We start from the raw sequence: 18,363 nt of genomic DNA on the forward strand, positions 1-18,363 counted from the left end.
ATGAACCTCTCATCAACCGAGATTCAGCGAAAACTCGTCGATATTTCCAGAGTAAAGCTTTTGTAGTTCGAAATTCGCAGTTGAATGCGATCAATGGCGGCTAATTTGCGTTTGATCTCCGACTCTGTCCATTGCACAAAGGGTCTTCCTCTAATTACAACATATGCGGGTCCAGTGTAATGCAAAACTAAATTTATTAAAGTGGATATATCTCGTTATTGTTGAAAATTTTAAGAAATTATAAATATTTTATGCAAAATTCATGCCTCTTTTTGACATTTTTGGAAAAATGTTTTTTTTTATTAAGATTTCCTCCTTAAACTCAAAATCGGGTGGTATACCTGAATGAGAAGCACAATTTTGGAAAGTTTTGATCATAATGGAACTATTGACGACCTGAAAAGTCGGGGTCATCTAAGGATTTGTAAAGAAAACGACGATTAAAGGAATCAAGCGATCTGATTGGCCAGAAAGGTTCCCCCACCACTAAATTCTAAACGGCTTTAAAACATCAAGTGTGACACATCGTTGGAAAGGTCAGGTCACGACGAATAGAATGGTGACCAAACCTGTCGAGAAATAGTCAACTTGATTGTTGCAACCTTTGATTGGCTAAGCTCATTATCCCACTTGTAGCTTTGGCATTGAAATTTTTCTTTCTATAATATTGTTTTGGACAATTCACTCACATTGATGCCGCGACAAACTTGTCTGGCGGTGCTCCACGTGACCTCCGGGAAGCCGATGAACAGGTAGCACGAGTTGTTGAAGTTTATCTCACGGCTCTCTGTGCACTCGACCTCGTCTGTCGCCAAAAACGAGTTTTTATTTTAATATTCTCCAAAATTGTAAATACTTCCAATTTTTTTAAATTATTATAATGCGTAAAAAAAACCAAAAATTTTGAAGATAACCTTCATTAGTAAAATTTCATTCAAATAATTAGAAATTCTTGAAAATTTCACTACTGTGGGATTAAAAAATCTACTACTTTCCAATTTTTTACGTATTTTTCAAATTTTTTTCCCAAACAGATAGATTTTTTTTTTATTTTTTATTTTTATAGGTTTTTTATGTTTACCGTTTTCCATGAAAACGCGGGCCTTGAATCCGGCGAAGCGGTGCGAATAGTCTGAGGAGAAGAGAAGTTGAAGCTGCGAACCCCTGCTGGTGTGGCGCAGCAGCTTCAGTTTGCCGCTCCAGTCGTGGCACAATCGCCGCGCCGCCACCTCCTCCTCCTCCGGCTCAGAAATCTCCAGAAAGTCGTATGTGCACCTGAAACGCACAAAACAAAATTTTTTAATTAAAAACAGACGAAATAGACACTCTAGGAGACGATCATGGAATAAAAGGAAATGGGCATTGTCCTCGTTGAATTTTTTTCGATAAGGAACAAGGTCCGTCTTCTTCACTTCCAATCATTAAGGATAAGGTATTTTAAATTAAATTTAAGAATCATGAAAGTAAGCGTGAGTGGAAGAATAATCATTTTCAATAGAGAAATCTGAAAATATAATATTTTATTTAAATTTCAAAGCAACATTTGTATTTTAATTAACGATTATTATTTTTAACACATTTGAAGAGGGTTATATTTTTTTATATACTTTTATGAATTATTATTCAATTATGAATTAGTTTCAATTAAAAAATACCGTAAATCATTTATATTTAAAATAATCAATTTAACTTGTAAAAATTAGAAAAACGATTATTGAAAAGGGTTAAGTCATTTTTTCGGCATTTGTAATGTAAACTGCACGAAATTTTGATCTGCGAGAGGCTTTCTAGGCTATGCTGCTGCAATCTTCTTGTTATCTTTGCAAACGGACGCACCTACAACAGCAGAGCGCTGTTGATTGATGAGTCACACGGCACATTTATATTTTATAGAAAAAGTCTAACACTGAAGATGAGTCAAAGAGTGTGCATGGATCTCTTTGCGCGACGCAGCGAATTTGTATTCAAAGGTCGACTTTAGGGGAACGTTGCAAAAATTACGCTTCTTCGGCCAATTCGCAGCCCTCATAATTCAACACAAAGCAACTAAAACAGACTCCTTTATTACCAACAATTGTATTTCTCTTTCATTTCGATTTTTGCCAATTGCTCTAACAATAAATAATCCTTTAACTTCTGGCTTTTATTTTGAGCCGCAACATAGTTTTAATTAATTTCGCGATCTGTTAGTTCTCAACGTTTCAGCATGAACAATTTTAGATGTGGCTTCAGAATTTACCAATACAGCTAGATCTTAATTTGTAATTTTACATAAGTTGATCCTAAATATTTGCATTTGCAACGTCCTTTTATTCTTAATTTTCTTTATTTTCAAAGCCATTATAAAAATATCATTAAAGATCATTCTGTTTTGATATTTTCTTAATATATTGTTGCAAAAAAATAATTTTTAAAATATTTCTTCCCAACTTTTTCAACTCAAAATTGAAGAAAATGTTGTATCAAAATTGTTAAGCAACGCCGTGATGTTACAAATATCTCAGTATGAGCCACTGATAAATAATTTTTTCCCCAGTGATTTTGATGATAAAGAAAATCAATTTTTTGATTGTTATTTTCAACTAGAAATACAAAACGCAATAATTTATGGGCCGGTTATGTTCGGACTTTGATGCCAATTGATTGGGAGAGATTTTGTGAATATGACGCAACAAAGCAGCAGACGCATGATTTGATTGACAGTACATTTCTAATTGCAAAGTCTAAACACCACCACTTATGTAAATACTTCAACGGCGCCACGGTTTTTGGTATTCCTTCAATTGACATGCAATTTGTAGGTCGACACTAGGAAAATTACGCTTCATCAGTAGGTCTCCAGCCCTCGCAATTCAACACAACGTAAGAATTTAAACATAATTTTATTTCAGAATTAAGGGCGAACATGAATATTTTATTTGATTTATCGCAATTAACGTTTCATTAAAATCACGTGAAAATTTAAATTAGTGACATTAAAAGTAAATCAAAGAAAGACTGCTTAACATTAGGAAAATATTTCATTTGCAGTGAATATTTCCAACCAAGTCTGCACTGCGCACATAATTTGATAGAAAAAAATATTAATCATCACCTTTCCTTAATCTCTTTAAAGCGGAATTTTATGAACAATTTCATTAGAAATTAAAATCTGCCGATGTTCTCTTTGAATAATTTATGTAAATTTTTTCCTCATTTAATGGTGTGATAAGCAGTTGCACTTTGAGATTTGCGTGCGTCCCAGTTTGAGTTGTCGGGAGCGGCGCCTCCCCCCCACCCCCCGCGGAGGGATCGATTTTCCACACTGGGCGAGAGCGCAACAAGTTCGGATATGCCAGAGGTCACCGTCGGCGAGCAACACCAACACGGGCGGGCCTCTCTAAATATTTGACTTCCATGAGAGCCGCAAATGGACTGCCCGGCCGAGAGGACCGAAAACAACACAGGGAAATTTAGTCCTTTTGAAAATAATTTGTCAAGCTCAATAACATTGTAATTAAGTTTTCATTCCATCTAAAATTTAAATTTTTTTCAAACATTCTCAGGGTGATTGGCAAAGTTTGCTTTATTTAGTAAAATAATTTACCTATTTAAGATATCAGGATTGAAAAAAGTATGAAAGTTCATGAGCGTTATTTTACAATGGGAACTTTCAAAGCTCTTAAAAGATAATAATATAAAACTTGAGATAATTTTTTTGCATTCAATTTCATTCAACAGATGAAAATGGCAATTCTTTTTAAACACCATGTCAGGGTCAAGTTACCTTCAATCATGGTGTCAAAATGTTATCAAAGCGTCATTGTTATCAAAATAAATGTTTCCCAAAATTATATCTATTGATCTGTTTCATACTTTTTCTCCACATCAAATTTTAATCTGCTTCCAAATTTTACTCAAATTTATTCAGGTTTTTGGTTTATCAAATTATTTGGTCAATTAGCGCACTCAGTAATTTTCCAAGTCCATTACAATCCATTAAGTTAATAGCCTTTACAGCTTAACGAGCGAAAATGTGAATCAATAATTTGTTACCTCTAAATTTAATATGTTCGGCTGATCAAACTTTTTGCACTTTTCCCGAGTTGACCAGCCCTTCAGAGAAATCGATTTCTCCTCTCGTCAAACGCAATTCCAGTGAGTGCTTTTTTGCTGATTAATTTTTGACGGACGGCCGAGAAACTTTTGGCCGTAAATCAAGAGGCTTAATTGAAAATTACAGCGAGTTGCTTTGAAGCCGCGCTAAATCAAAACGGATATTACAACCTGCTGATAAACTTCACAGCGAGGGAGCTAATTGCAATCAGCACTGCCGGGGCGACTAAAAACTTCAAAGTTGATTTAGGAACAACATTATCAAAACTATCCAAAGAAAAAAAATGAGATTTTATGATGAAATATGCTTTTTTTTCTCGTAAGTTCTGTTTCAAGTAAAATTAATTCCTGATTTCCTGAATACAATACAATTTCTGAAGACATTTTATTAAATGAAAATATAAAATCTTGAGGTCAAGACGATTTCAACGATATGTTGGAAGGGTAGTTTTGGATGAAAATTGACTTTTCAGTATTCAATTTTCCATTCCGGCCATTTTCCAAGATGGCGGCCAAAATAGTTGATTTAAAGTTTTTATGTAGATCAATTTCAACATGAATTCATTCTAAACAACAATTTAGAATCCTGATCTTTCCGAATCAGGACAAAAATCTGAAAAACATACAATTCTTAATAAACTTCGAGTCGAGTGCCGACCATTTTCCAATATGGCCGCCACGGAAAAACGCCAACAAGTTTCTAAAATTAACTTAAAATGATGAATTTTTAATCCTTTACGTTTGACAAATATTTGAAAAATCCAAGCTAAAGAGATAGTTTTTTTTCAACTCTTGTCCTTTAAGGAAGTTGTAGAAAATTGCAGTCGGCGCGGGCAAACTAATCGATTTGGCGTGTAACACGGAAACAAATGACCTGTTGCTGGGCGGCGCTGATCGTATCAAAACAAACTTTCCCAGGCAACTCGAAACCGTGTCAACAATCTCACGGAAAAGCAAAACGCTCCCAACTTTCCTGACCCACTTTTCTCGCCGATAAATCTCAGACCTAATCTTGAGAAAATTCTATATTTTTATTTACATGCATGAATAAAAAAAACTAGAATTTTGTACTCACATTGGTTCCTTCTCTAGGACGAGTTCCTCGAAGTCGATGACGACGTGATAGCCCTGAGGTGCGAAGACCCTGGTGAGGCAGCGCACGTTGTCAGGGTAGGAGTGGGGGAAGCCAGGGCTGGTTACCACGGCCGAAGAACTCAGGCCCAGGTCGCGACCCAGGGTGATGTTTCGGTTGCACGACTCCTCGCGCTTTGGAGGCGACGCCGTCCGGCTCTCCGCTGCGTCCGAAGCTATGCAACAAATTTAAAGGGATGAGCTGGGGATGAGCAAGTAATTAAAAATAACTCTCTGAATTATAAGAAAAAATGAAAGTCCTGGACGATTATTTATTTTGACATAAATGGTAAAATTTGCAGTAAATATCAATGCAGTCTTAACTGAACGATTTATTAGTAATTGATTTTTTTTATAATGGCAGCCCTCTTGGAAAATGGTGATTATTGCAATTTTTTGTCCAAAAGGAGTACCCTTACAATATATCGTTGGAATTGTCTCAATCAGAACTTTTCAATTTTATATTCAAAGATTCAATACTGACCTCCCGGTTTGTGGATTTGGCAGACGTAGAAGTTTGAGGCGGCGCAGTCCCTGTCGTTCCACATGAGGTTCGGCGCCAGTTTCGCGGCGACGGAGCCAGGAAGCAAGAACGAGCGACGCATTTCGACGCAGTCCTGCTCACCAAGACCGTCGTCTGAGGGCTGCTTGTTGTAGTGCGAAAACTCAGGCCAGCCCGGAAACCAGTCTGCGAACAGAAATATTTGAGCTTCTTTTGATGGGACAAAATTTGGCACTCACTTGTGTAGGAAAGCGGTTGGCCGTCGCTCCAATGGAAATTTCCCTCGCGAATTCGGTCCGTCGCGCCGAGCCAGAAGGCTGAATCCTCAGAGTACAAAGGGCTGTGAAAAAAAGACAAATAAGGAAGAGTTTTAATTACTCTCAAAGATATTTGCCAAAGGTTTTGAGAAACGACCTAAAATTGGGTAAATTTGAAAGATAATTTTTAAAATACAAATTTATGAAATGTGAAGGTTAATTTATGATTTCAAAAACAGATTTAAACTAGAAACTTTTGCAATTTTTAACAAATTTTCTGTATTTTAAAACTGAAATTGGTAATTTTCCAAAGGGAAATAAAATTAATTTTTAGAGTCATAACTTTTTATAGTTCGATGGAAGCTTGTGTTGTTTTCTTTCTGTTTTTAAGGAACTTTTCATTCCCCTGCTGTTCAGATCGATAATTGTGGCGGAGTTCAAGTGGAAGATGAAACTTGATAGGAATATTTTTGCTCAAATAAAAATCGGCGACGGACCGGAAAAAGGGTTAATCTGCGCGTTGGTCTTGCGAGACGAGAGAAGCATTTCCAGATATTGATTTTCTTCCCTCATGTTTGGTGGGAAATCCAAGGTTCTTTATAAAAGTTTGAGAAATCAAGTTAAAAATACTACAAAATTAATTTTGACTTAAAAATCTGTAATTCATAAAAGTAGGGGGGAAATGTATGTTGAACCCCAAATTGACATCCGGTCTGACGTCACGTATGGGCATAATGTTATACATGGGCAAGGGTATATGGGCAACGGTATATGGGCAAAGGTACATGGGCAAAGGTATATGGGCAGCCCGCCAGCCATAGGCGGTGGTAAATATAATTTATATTTAATTATTAATATAATTATTGTTAATTAAATGGTAGGCAATGGCGTCATTCGAATGACGCATTTAATTTATTATTAAATAAGAAATATAATTGAAAAGCCTCCCCTCCCCCAATCCAAGTAATGGTCAGCCCCGCAAGATAATAATTTAATTTAAATTAAAAAAAGGCCCAACCCGGCCCCCGACAGGCCCGCGCCAGGCCCACGGCAGCCCATCGCAACCAAAAATAATACATAATTTATTGAAATCAATGAAATTCTCGGTTTAATTGCTCGTCGGACCACAAAAATCTAGGTCCCCCAGCGTTACCAAGTCAAGATTTTCTAATGAAAAGGCGCCAGTGGCGGCGGGTTAATCAAATATGAGGATACATGTGCAGTCAACTTATGCGCACTTGAGGAAAGAAATAGTAATAATTTCATGCTTGCCCCTACGGTTTTCGAGTGAGGGTTGGGGATTAATGGTAGTTAACACGCATGCGCTGGGATTTTTAGGCTGTAAGCAAGCGCCTGGAGGGGAAAAGATGTACGTGATTTTTGGATGATCCGGTCCATCGTCATACTCAAGAATGCATATGATCGCATGTGGTTATGTACGGATGATGCGTGCAAAAGTGATTTAATTGTTTGCTATTGCATCTCGATTGCAACTAATCCATTGTTTTACATTTGTTTAGTTTGTATTTCATTATTTTATTTAACATTTTAACTATTTTAATGCGCAATTAGATTTTATTTTACAAATCAAGGAGTCTCACATGCCTTTATTAATCGGCACGCGACAAATTACGTCATTATTATATAACACGCCAGCGGAAGACTGATGACATCATTAAACTTTTTCACGATGCACATTACGTCACGTGTATCAAAATATGTGTAAGAATTATATAATTACATTCGATTAAATTCAAAATTGATGGGCTTTTTTAAAATGCAGTAAATATAACCAAATATATAATGCAATTTTATGCAATGCTGCTAAAGATGAAATGAGATGAATACATTTCATACTTTTTTGTTTTTTTTCTGACACATTTATGTTCAATTTGCTAATTTATTGAAAGATTTTCTTTTTTCTAATACATTTTTGTTCACCAATTTTGTGAAAGATTTTCTTTCCTTTTATTTTTTCATTTCTCCATTAATCGATTATTAAACTGTTCTTTACATTGACAATGGTTAACTTTGGATAAAGATTCAAAGATATGATAGGAATAGAAATTAATATGGGAGAAATATTTGGAAAAAAAAAGTTTTTATTACACTAAAAATATAATCCAACATTGGATATTTAATTTTCATTAATTAATTGTCCGTCATATTTGTTACAAACAAGCTTCCCCGAAGGTGTTCCCATCAAGAATTCTTCGTAAATTTTCTTGATCATCCAATATATTTAGAAAGTCGGTGAAATATATATGGCGATTCACATTGTTAAAACGTGGTGTGACCTCCAAATCGAATCGCCCATCCTGGTTCTCGATTCCAAAGCAATTCTATTTTTCAGCATCTTTAGTACTAATTACAATAAAATCTATAATCTTAAATTATTTTATTTTCCAATCATGCGCACTTTAACAAAATTTTATATTTGGATACAAATTTATCCATTTTTTTGTTTATCATTTAATATTTCTGTGCCCAAGTGACGCAATTCAGTTTTATTTAAAGATGCAAATGTGCTGGGCTGATCCAAATTCATTATTTCCTCAATTGTATTCAAATTTTCTTCACGAATTTTACGGTAAAAAAAATTAACTTCCCTCTCTATCTTCTGTAATCTGGAATACGCTGTTTTTAATTCGTTTTGATTGGAAGTAAGATAAGAATACGTTTTGTAGCCAAAATAAATTGAAGTGGCATGAAAATCACGCATTGGAAGATGATTACGATGAATGTAATTTTTTATTAATTGAAGTTTCTTTCTCGGACCAACGCTAATTCCAATTAAAATTAAATCATATCTCTCGCCAGGTACATAACCGTAATATTTTTCCTGAGAAGTTTTGAAATAACTTTCTAATCTATAAACGTTCAGTGCATCGAAAACGTCGGAAGTCAGTTTCATCTCCCCATTACACAACTTCAGGATGCAACGAGACTTTAGTCTGTTAGAACAGCAAAGTTCAGTTTTATATTTAAAACCTATTGTAACGGACGCACACCTAAAGTTATATGTCTTCTCAAGAAACATTCCAGCACTTTACTGAATTCATGAATTGAAATTCAGTTCAATAGATTCTATAGATTCTCTCGAAAAATCTCATGGATAAAATGCATTAATCCGGGGGGGGGGGGGGGGGGGGTTGGGGGTGCTGTTGTGCAGCTAATTAATAACCCCAACCCTTCTACCACTTGCCCCCTTCGCCTACTAATAAAAACCGGGTAAGGTGGCTGGTGTTTTTATTAGTAGGCGAAGGGGGCAAGTGGTAGAAGGGTTGGGGTTATTAATTAGCTGCACAACAGCACCCCCCCCCCCCCCGGATTAATGCATTTTATCCATGAGATTTTTCGAGAGAATCTATAGAATCTATTGAACTGAATTTCAATTCATGAATTCAGTAAAGTGCTGGAATGTTTCTTGAGAAGACATATAACTTTAGGTGTGCGTCCGTTACAATAGGTTTTAAATATAAAACTGAACTTTGCTGTTCTAACAGACTAAAGTCTCGTTGCATCCTGAAGTTGTGTAATGGGGAGATGAAACTGACTTCCGACGTTTTCGATGCACTGAACGTTTATAGATTAGAAAGTTATTTCAAAACTTCTCAGGAAAAATATTACGGTTATGTACCTGGCGAGAGATATGATTTAATTTTAATTGGAATTAGCGTTGGTCCGAGAAAGAAACTTCAATTAATAAAAAATTACATTCATCGTAATCATCTTCCAATGCGTGATTTTCATGCCACTTCAATTTATTTTGGCTACAAAACGTATTCTTATCTTACTTCCAATCAAAACGAATTAAAAACAGCGTATTCCAGATTACAGAAGATAGAGAGGGAAGTTAATTTTTTTTACCGTAAAATTCGTGAAGAAAATTTGAATACAATTGAGGAAATAATGAATTTGGATCAGCCCAGCACATTTGCATCTTTAAATAAAACTGAATTGCGTCACTTGGGCACAGAAATATTAAATGATAAACAAAAAAATGGATAAATTTGTATCCAAATATAAAATTTTGTTAAAGTGCGCATGATTGGAAAATAAAATAATTTAAGATTATAGATTTTATTGTAATTAGTACTAAAGATGCTGAAAAATAGAATTGCTTTGGAATCGAGAACCAGGATGGGCGATTCGATTTGGAGGTCACACCACGTTTTAACAATGTGAATCGCCATATATATTTCACCGACTTTCTAAATATATTGGATGATCAAGAAAATTTACGAAGAATTCTTGATGGGAACACCTTCGGGGAAGCTTGTTTGTAACAAATATGACGGACAATTAATTAATGAAAATTAAATATCCAATGTTGGATTATATTTTTAGTGTAATAAAAACTTTTTTTTTCCAAATATTTCTCCCATATTAATTTCTATTCCTATCATATCTTTGAATCTTTATCCAAAGTTAACCATTGTCAATGTAAAGAACAGTTTAATAATCGATTAATGGAGAAATGAAAAAATAAAAGGAAAGAAAATCTTTCACAAAATTGGTGAACAAAAATGTATTAGAAAAAAGAAAATCTTTCAATAAATTAGCAAATTGAACATAAATGTGTCAGAAAAAAAACAAAAAAGTATGAAATGTATTCATCTCATTTCATCTTTAGCAGCATTGCATAAAATTGCATTATATATTTGGTTATATTTACTGCATTTTAAAAAAGCCCATCAATTTTGAATTTAATCGAATGTAATTATATAATTCTTACACATATTTTGATACACGTGACGTAATGTGCATCGTGAAAAAGTTTAATGATGTCATCAGTCTTCCGCTGGCGTGTTATATAATAATGACGTAATTTGTCGCGTGCCGATTAATAAAGGCATGTGAGACTCCTTGATTTGTAAAATAAAATCTAATTGCGCATTAAAATAGTTAAAATGTTAAATAAAATAATGAAATACAAACTAAACAAATGTAAAACAATGGATTAGTTGCAATCGAGATGCAATAGCAAACAATTAAATCACTTTTGCACGCATCATCCGTACATAACCACATGCGATCATATGCATTCTTGAGTATGACGATGGACCGGATCATCCAAAAATCACGTACATCTTTTCCCCTCCAGGCGCTTGCTTACAGCCTAAAAATCCCAGCGCATGCGTGTTAACTACCATTAATCCCCAACCCTCACTCGAAAACCGTAGGGGCAAGCATGAAATTATTACTATTTCTTTCCTCAAGTGCGCATAAGTTGACTGCACATGTATCCTCATATTTGATTAACCCGCCGCCACTGGCGCCTTTTCATTAGAAAATCTTGACTTGGTAACGCTGGGGGACCTAGATTTTTGTGGTCCGACGAGCAATTAAACCGAGAATTTCATTGATTTCAATAAATTATGTATTATTTTTGGTTGCGATGGGCTGCCGTGGGCCTGGCGCGGGCCTGTCGTGGGCCGGGTTGGGCCTTTTTTTAATTTAAATTAAATTATTATCTTGCGGGGCTGACCATTACTTGGATTGGGGGAGGGGAGGCTTTTCAATTATATTTCTTATTTAATAATAAATTAAATGCGTCATTCGAATGACGCCATTGCCTACCATTTAATTAACAATAATTATATTAATAATTAAATATAAATTATATTTACCACCGCCTATGGCTGGCGGGCTGCCCATATACCTTTGCCCATGTACCTTTGCCCATATACCGTTGCCCATATACCCTTGCCCATGTATAACATTATGCCCATACGTGACGTCAGACCGGATGTCAATTTGGGGTTCAACATACATTTCCCCCCTACTCATAAAAATCAAATTTAAAAATTGAAACTATTATTATTATTGAGGTTATTCCAAATTTTTCCATACTAAAAAATGCACTCCAAGCTGTGTAAAAATAACACTTTGATAATTTTTAAATGACAGGGAATATTTTTATAATTAAAAAAAATGGTATACAAATGTCAGTGTGACAACTTTCACCAACAACATAATAATAGTCAATTTATTATTATTTTTTAATGTGCAAAAAAGATGTCATCTGTCATCTCTAATTTTTAATAAAAAAATTTTTGCTTCTTGCAGGACAAAAATAAAATACTTAATTGACAACTTGTACATTTTTTTTAATTATTACATCTAAAAAAATGTTAAACTGAAATAATAAAATATTATATTACCAACGGTGTTCTTCCTTTTTCAAAATTTACTAAAATAAACCTTTAACTTTGATTAATCAATTAATATTATTCTTGAATATAGTTTCATGCCGTTGTAGAATATTTGTTTAACCCAGCAGTTTTCCTCAAACATAAACCCGATCTGCCGCTAATGGACGCCTCTGGAAATCGGAAATCGATCTCTGAATAAAATTTCCTCAATGAAACACGGAAAAGCAATAAAAGTCTATCAATATTTCGACCGCAACAAAGTGCGTTTTTCTGTTTCCAAAATCAATTCATTTGACGAAAAAGGAACAATTCACGCCACTTTTGTAGAAATTATTCCTAAAAAACAAAATTTAGTGGAAATTCAATATTTCTTTGTACTTAAGATTGTAAATGTGTGCTGAAATATTTATGTATGATGTATACCCACTGATTAAATATTAAACACTTTCAGTCCATGTAATATTAAAATTTGATAAATGAGAAGTTAATTTCATCCTTCAAGTCTTTATTATAAATAAAATTTTGATTATTTTCAAAATTCAAAAGAATAATTATTGTGATAAAAAGGTCATTCAAGTTTCCACGAACTTTATCAATTTCAATAAAACTTGTGAAGTATTGTTTTCTTAAAATCATAATACGTTTCAAAGTTGAAAATAAACAAAATATTATTTGAAAACAGAATAAACGTTCTTCAAAGCTAAACCACGACTTTCAAGCCTTGAGCCGCCTTGAGCTAAATTTTTCCTCTTGAAAAATTTACCTTTTAGAGAATTGATCGAAACCTTGAAGAGTGAAGATCTTCCTTATTTAATTTGTTCACTTCTCGTAAAATATGATTGATCAGTAGAAAGATGAGGACAGTTGAACCACAGATTTGCCATTTTACAATTTAGCATTTCATCAAGACTCAAGACCATTCAAAATTATTTTCCCTTTCTGTTTGGAATAAAAACAATTTCTGCGACGAAAAAAAAGCCCGATCTCTTCATTTCCATGATTCTCCTCGAAATTCAACTTCTTCAAAAAATTCCCATAGTCATATTACAACATTTTTTTACTATATCTGCTAATCCGTGCTCAAATTCTGATTTGTAGGAATATCCATAAAAAAATTGTTTGGTTCAAAAACTTTCAACTTTTGGCCAGAAAATTTTAGAAACAGTTGCAATTTGCTAACCTTTGCGTCAAGATTGCGTCCAGGGCGGTCTGCGTGTGGGCTGAGTCGACGACGACGAGGTGAGCGCCCTTCCTCGCGCACTCCTTGGCCGCCTGCGCCCACGGCAGCGCCCTTTCAAGCTGCGGCCACACGCAACTCGCGTCCGAAACACTCGTCCAGCCGTAGCCGGGACAATCTGCAGTCAGCTCAGGACGGGCGATCGAAAAGTACCTAAAAAAACAGTTACAATTAACTCGTTATTGCTGAAAGTGAAAGGGGGAGAATTTCAATGATCAAAATGATATATTGTATTGGAAAAAAAATTCGTCCCTTTGGCAGGTTTATCTTTTCCCCACACAAAATACCCTAACTATAAATTTCAAAACATTTGGAGCGAAAAGATAAAATTATTTTTGCACCTGCTTTCAAGTGCAGGAATAAAAATTGTAGAGAGGGTCTTTAAAGGGTTGCGAGACTAATTGGCCATTCAATTATTCGAACGATTTGGCGCCGATTCACAAGAGAGCGCGCCATTTCCGCTCGGCCCATCGCCTCCCAATGGAAATAACCTGTTGATATCTCTGACCCGCATTTTTTATTTTTTTTTTTATTTTACCTCATGTGGAGTTGGGAAATGGTGTCCAGGGGGTTGATGGTGGCGACGGTGATCAGCAATTGGTTCGACCGGCCGATCAGACGCACGATTGGCCCCAGTTGGGACGCGCACTGCGTCCAAAACTCGCCGTCCGGCCCAGAAATGCGAACTTGCAGGCCGTGACATGTTTCGTCCTGCAAAATATTAAATCAAATTTGAATAATTTTAAAATAAGAAAAAAGATAGATCACTCAATTCTTTTAATAATAGTTTTCTTAAGATATCTCAGGGTGGCCTTGAACTTTCTGATCACGAATCAAATAATCATCACTTAATATTGATATCACTGATTCACTGATATTGAGAATTTTCAACAGGTTTGCCTTCATTTTTTTAATATCGAGGTAAAATGTAATATTATTTAATTAACGGATTTTCTCAATAATAGTGGATTGATCTAATACAATTTTCAGTTGAATATTTCTTTTACTGTTTTATGAACCTTCACTATTTTAATTGAAAAATTGTGTACCTCTGAGGTGTACTCATCATCCAGAAGAACCTCATCCCAGAGATTCTCATCTTCTGCTTCCAAAACTTCATTGTGCTCAGCAGGTCGCAGCTCCAAGCTCAGGGCCACTCTGTAGCCATAGGCGACGTGTATATTGACCGAGCAACTCAGGTCGGACGCCACCTGAGGAAAAAATCCATCACGTACCTTTCCAACTATTGCATTTTAAGATAGAGCTGATTGAGGCGATTCTAACGATATGCTGGAAATGTATCTTTGGACAAATATTAGCAACGTTGTGCCCATTAGAAATCCGGGACAGTCTGGCATTTTATTCAAGATGGCGTCGGGACGGTTCGGACAATTCAGACAAAAGCGCCCTTCCAGCATATCGTTGGAGTTGTCTTGGCGAGAATAATTCAAAAATCAAACCCTGAAAAGGTTTCAAGTACCTGAGTGACAAAGGTGGCATTTTGCTTGGTGAGCGTCAGGTTGTAACACGCGTCGACGGCCCTGAAGGTGAAGGCGAAGTGCACGGGGAGGCCGCGCTGGCGGGCCGCGTGCACCCTGACCGCCAGTCCGGCACCTTCAGGGTCAGGTCGGTAGACCTGGGTGCGTTTCTGCTCCTCGAGTTTGCCGCAGAGACGAGCGTCACCGACCTGCAGGAAGGCGTCCTGGCACTCGTCAGGGGCGCCGGCGATGTTGAGCCGCGTCAGGGTCACCAACAACCCCCGACGCGAGGGTGGCTTCGGAATGGTGAAGGTGCAGTCAGGGTGCAGGGCCGGCGCCGCCTCCAGCGCCGTCCAACTCAGGTTGCCGTGCTCGCTCACACCGCTCAGGCTGCATTCTGAATAAAATTGGAAGGAGAAAAATGACGTTTAAAGATCAAGAGGAGGTCAAATATTTTTAATTCTAGAAATAGATGAAATTTCACAACCATGTTGAAAATTGTAACAAAAAATTTAAACGTTAAAAGTATTAAAATTTTGTTAGGCTTTTTCAGACCATATCAATTTTAACGTAATTTAAAATTTTCATTTTGTTAAAACTAACATCATAATTATATTGAATGTTTAAAAATAAAACTAATTAAAAGCTTGATCAAGACGCCAAAAACGTTGCAACATATTTTGCGGTTTGATTATTCTGTACATAATTTATATTTTAATTGACTGCGTCAAACCCAGTTTCCTTTTCCTTTGCTCAAAATGTAAAATAATATAAAAATTGCGGCAAACCGAACCTCCTCGGTTTTGCTTATTGAACCTAAATAAGTAAATTTTTTTTTCTTAATTATTGTGTTTTTATTTCAAGATAACCTAATAAATAGAATTGAATATAAACGAAGCAAAATTTATATTAATTAATAATGTGTGTAACTATCATTCAATTGTGGTTATTTTAAACTTGTACAACTAAACTTGAGCAATAAAAGGCGCAACAAATCAGGCTGCAGAGCAGTATTACAATTAAGTGTCATGAAATCACAAATGTTGAAAAGTATCAGGATGGGTAGGCAACTTTTGATGCTCATCGTTGTACTTGCAGTCTCGGTCAAAGGTCAATCAAACGCGGTGAGAAAATTATATGGGTTTGGCATTATGATGAGACTAATTTAATTTTCTTTTGGGAATTCCCACATTTTGATTTCTTTTTCACTTTACACAAATTTTCAATGTATACAATTTAATCATTTTGATCAGCTTTTGATATATGTTAATTAATTCCAGAAATTACAAATTTCAGGGTGTTTCGGAAGAAGTGAAACAGCTACGAATAATCACAGACATGTTTCGAGAAGCGGTTAGTTTTAAATTTAATTAATAAATCGCAATGGCCGATTTCAAAACCAAATATAATTTTTTTTACTGAAAGGTGGATAAAGGAAATAACAAGCAGATCAAGTGTCACCTGCAGTCGGCGTGGCAGATTGTCAAAAGTCTTTTTGAAAAACAGGATGAGATGGAAAAGGAGGTAATTTTTACATATATAATTTATTTAAATAACAAAATTGATATTTGACTTCAAAGGAGAATCAGTTGAAGAATCAGATTTCTCTATTGGAAAAAGAACAAGCCGAACAAGATAATTTGAAGAAAATTTGCGATAAGGTAAGTTTTTAAGTAAAAATTAATGTATTTACTTCTTCAGTTTTAATTATCGGATAATTTATTGGTTGGAAAAAATGAATAATTTGCATTGATTGAGTTTCAGATTTTAAGTATGAATCATTTTTTTTAAGGTGACTGAAGAAAAGGCTTTGCTGGAGAAGAATTGGGCGAATGAAAGTCTTGTCGCTCTCAGACTTGATCACTTCAAACAGGTTTCAAACATTATATTTATAAATTAACAGCCTAACAAAAATGTAATGTAGTTGAATGAACCAAAGAAAAAATGCCCTCCTGCCGGTGAGTTTATGATCAAATTGAATAAGAAAATTCCTTAAAGTTACATAATTGTCAGATTCTATTAATTTAAAGACGCTGTCAAACGGCAAGAAATACTTCTTCAATTCAACTGCTGTAAGCGATTGTTTTAAGTGGTAGCAAATTTGGATTTGTGCTTTTTCCATCGGCAGGTAAACTGGTCTCGAGCAAACGAGCTTTGCGATAAACAGGGACTTCACTTGGTAAAAATAAAAGATTTACATGATACACAAATTTGGATGACAGAATTAAGTTAATCCCTGAATTTTGCATATTTTGCAGTCGAAAAGTTGATTTCATTTGTTTTGCTTTCAGGTTATGCTTGGTGGGTTTCGGTGAAAAACCAAGGAACGGGAGGGGAAAAGGACTTCCGTTGGCGCGACGGGACAAAATTGGACTTGAACAGTCCGTTGTGGTGGGAAAATGCGGACAAGACTCACGACTGCGTTTATATCAATACTTGGAGAAAGGGAAAATTGAACAGCCATCCATGCTACGGTACTTCCTATACTGTCTGCGAACTTCCAAGGGAATGCTACTGAGTCCATTCTTATCAAATTTTTCTTTCCTTGAAACAAATTTGATAGGAAATTTTAAAATAGTTTATAATTTTCAATGATAAATTTTTTCTAATTACTTTATTTGAACACATCAATTAAATTCTATTTTTGGAGAACAATTCATCTTCAGAGAAAGGGAATAGTTGGACAAAAATGCCCAATTGAAATGGGGATTAAAGCTATGAGAGAAAAACAATAGATTCGACAATTCTTACTTCACAAATCAATCGAATCAGTGTTTCTTTTTCATTTTTTTTTAATTGTGCACGTTCTCCCCTTCCTGGAGAATTTACTTTTTAACTTCTGAGGACAGAAACGGCAAATCATCATGTCTTTTCATGCATTCATTCTGTTTAGGTTCAGCTACATTATATTGATTAAATGATGTAAGAAAAAAAATATTCTAAGAAAACATTAGGAATGCCAAATTGGAGACACATGAGTTTGATAAATTTTTTAATAGTTCCTATGAATTGAAATTTGCCGATATTTCTTTGTACTTTTATTTAAACTGCAGGAAAAAAACCTCAAATTAATGATATTTCATTGAGTCGGCGAGAGATCTTACGTTTTAAAAGTTCCATTGAAAAATCGGCGAGAAGTTTTATACCCAAATTGTTCTTGAATCATTTTTTTTCCATGAAAAATTCAGAATTGTTCAAGCAAAAATATTTATAATTGGTCTTATATTTAGCATAAACTGTATCCAGAATTCAATTTGACCACGCTTATAAATAATCTATTTTTCCAACTAACAATAAGTCTGGTTTAAAAACAGGAAATTTTGAGAGTTTCAATCACAGTACATGTACAAAAATATTGTGATGGAATGACAATACAATTGAAGTTATTATAAGGATCTATTCAGTATTTTCGGAATATAACCTTTTTCGTTGGAGTGCCTCCCATTTTCATCTGCCCCCACGAAACAAAGCCACTTTGCAAGGGAAATTTCCTTAATTTGATCGT

General features: G+C 35.1%; 2 protein-coding genes across 8 annotated transcripts in view; one reads left to right on the top strand and one right to left on the bottom strand.

Moving 5' to 3' along the window:
• LOC132193927 (uncharacterized) overlaps positions 1-18,363 on the bottom strand; it is a 64,435-nt gene that overhangs the window by 10,680 nt on the left and 35,392 nt on the right. For all 7 annotated transcript variants that reach the window (XR_009441499.1, XR_009441497.1, XR_009441498.1 and 4 more), the window contains exons 6-14: positions 14,861-15,255; positions 14,430-14,591; positions 13,919-14,091; positions 13,324-13,533; positions 5,968-6,068; positions 5,711-5,914; positions 5,171-5,402; positions 1,082-1,275; positions 690-805 (exon numbers count right to left, since the gene is read on the bottom strand). Coding sequence is in view for 4 of the 7 variants with exons in the window: in XM_059614887.1 (XP_059470870.1) it covers positions 690-805; positions 1,082-1,275; positions 5,171-5,402; positions 5,711-5,914; positions 5,968-6,068; positions 13,324-13,533; positions 13,919-14,091; positions 14,430-14,591; positions 14,861-15,255 (1,787 nt within the window). In the remaining 3 variants the exon portion in view is untranslated. The remainder of the gene's footprint in view (positions 1-689; positions 806-1,081; positions 1,276-5,170; positions 5,403-5,710; positions 5,915-5,967; positions 6,069-13,323; positions 13,534-13,918; positions 14,092-14,429; positions 14,592-14,860; positions 15,256-18,363) is intronic.
• LOC132193922 (uncharacterized) lies at positions 15,883-18,222 on the top strand. The gene is made up of 9 exons (XM_059614876.1): positions 15,883-15,982; positions 16,155-16,211; positions 16,284-16,382; positions 16,439-16,519; positions 16,651-16,731; positions 16,783-16,816; positions 16,872-16,930; positions 16,987-17,086; positions 17,150-18,222. Exons 1-9 carry the CDS (start codon positions 15,887-15,889, stop codon positions 17,374-17,376), a joined length of 834 nt encoding a protein of 277 aa, XP_059470859.1. The 5' UTR covers positions 15,883-15,886; the 3' UTR covers positions 17,377-18,222.

Source organism: Neocloeon triangulifer, unplaced genomic scaffold (genome assembly GCF_031216515.1).
Source record: "Neocloeon triangulifer isolate White Clay Creek 2 clone unplaced genomic scaffold, ASM3121651v1 ptg000005l, whole genome shotgun sequence".
NCBI classification, from domain to species: Eukaryota; Metazoa; Arthropoda; class Insecta; order Ephemeroptera; family Baetidae; genus Neocloeon; species Neocloeon triangulifer.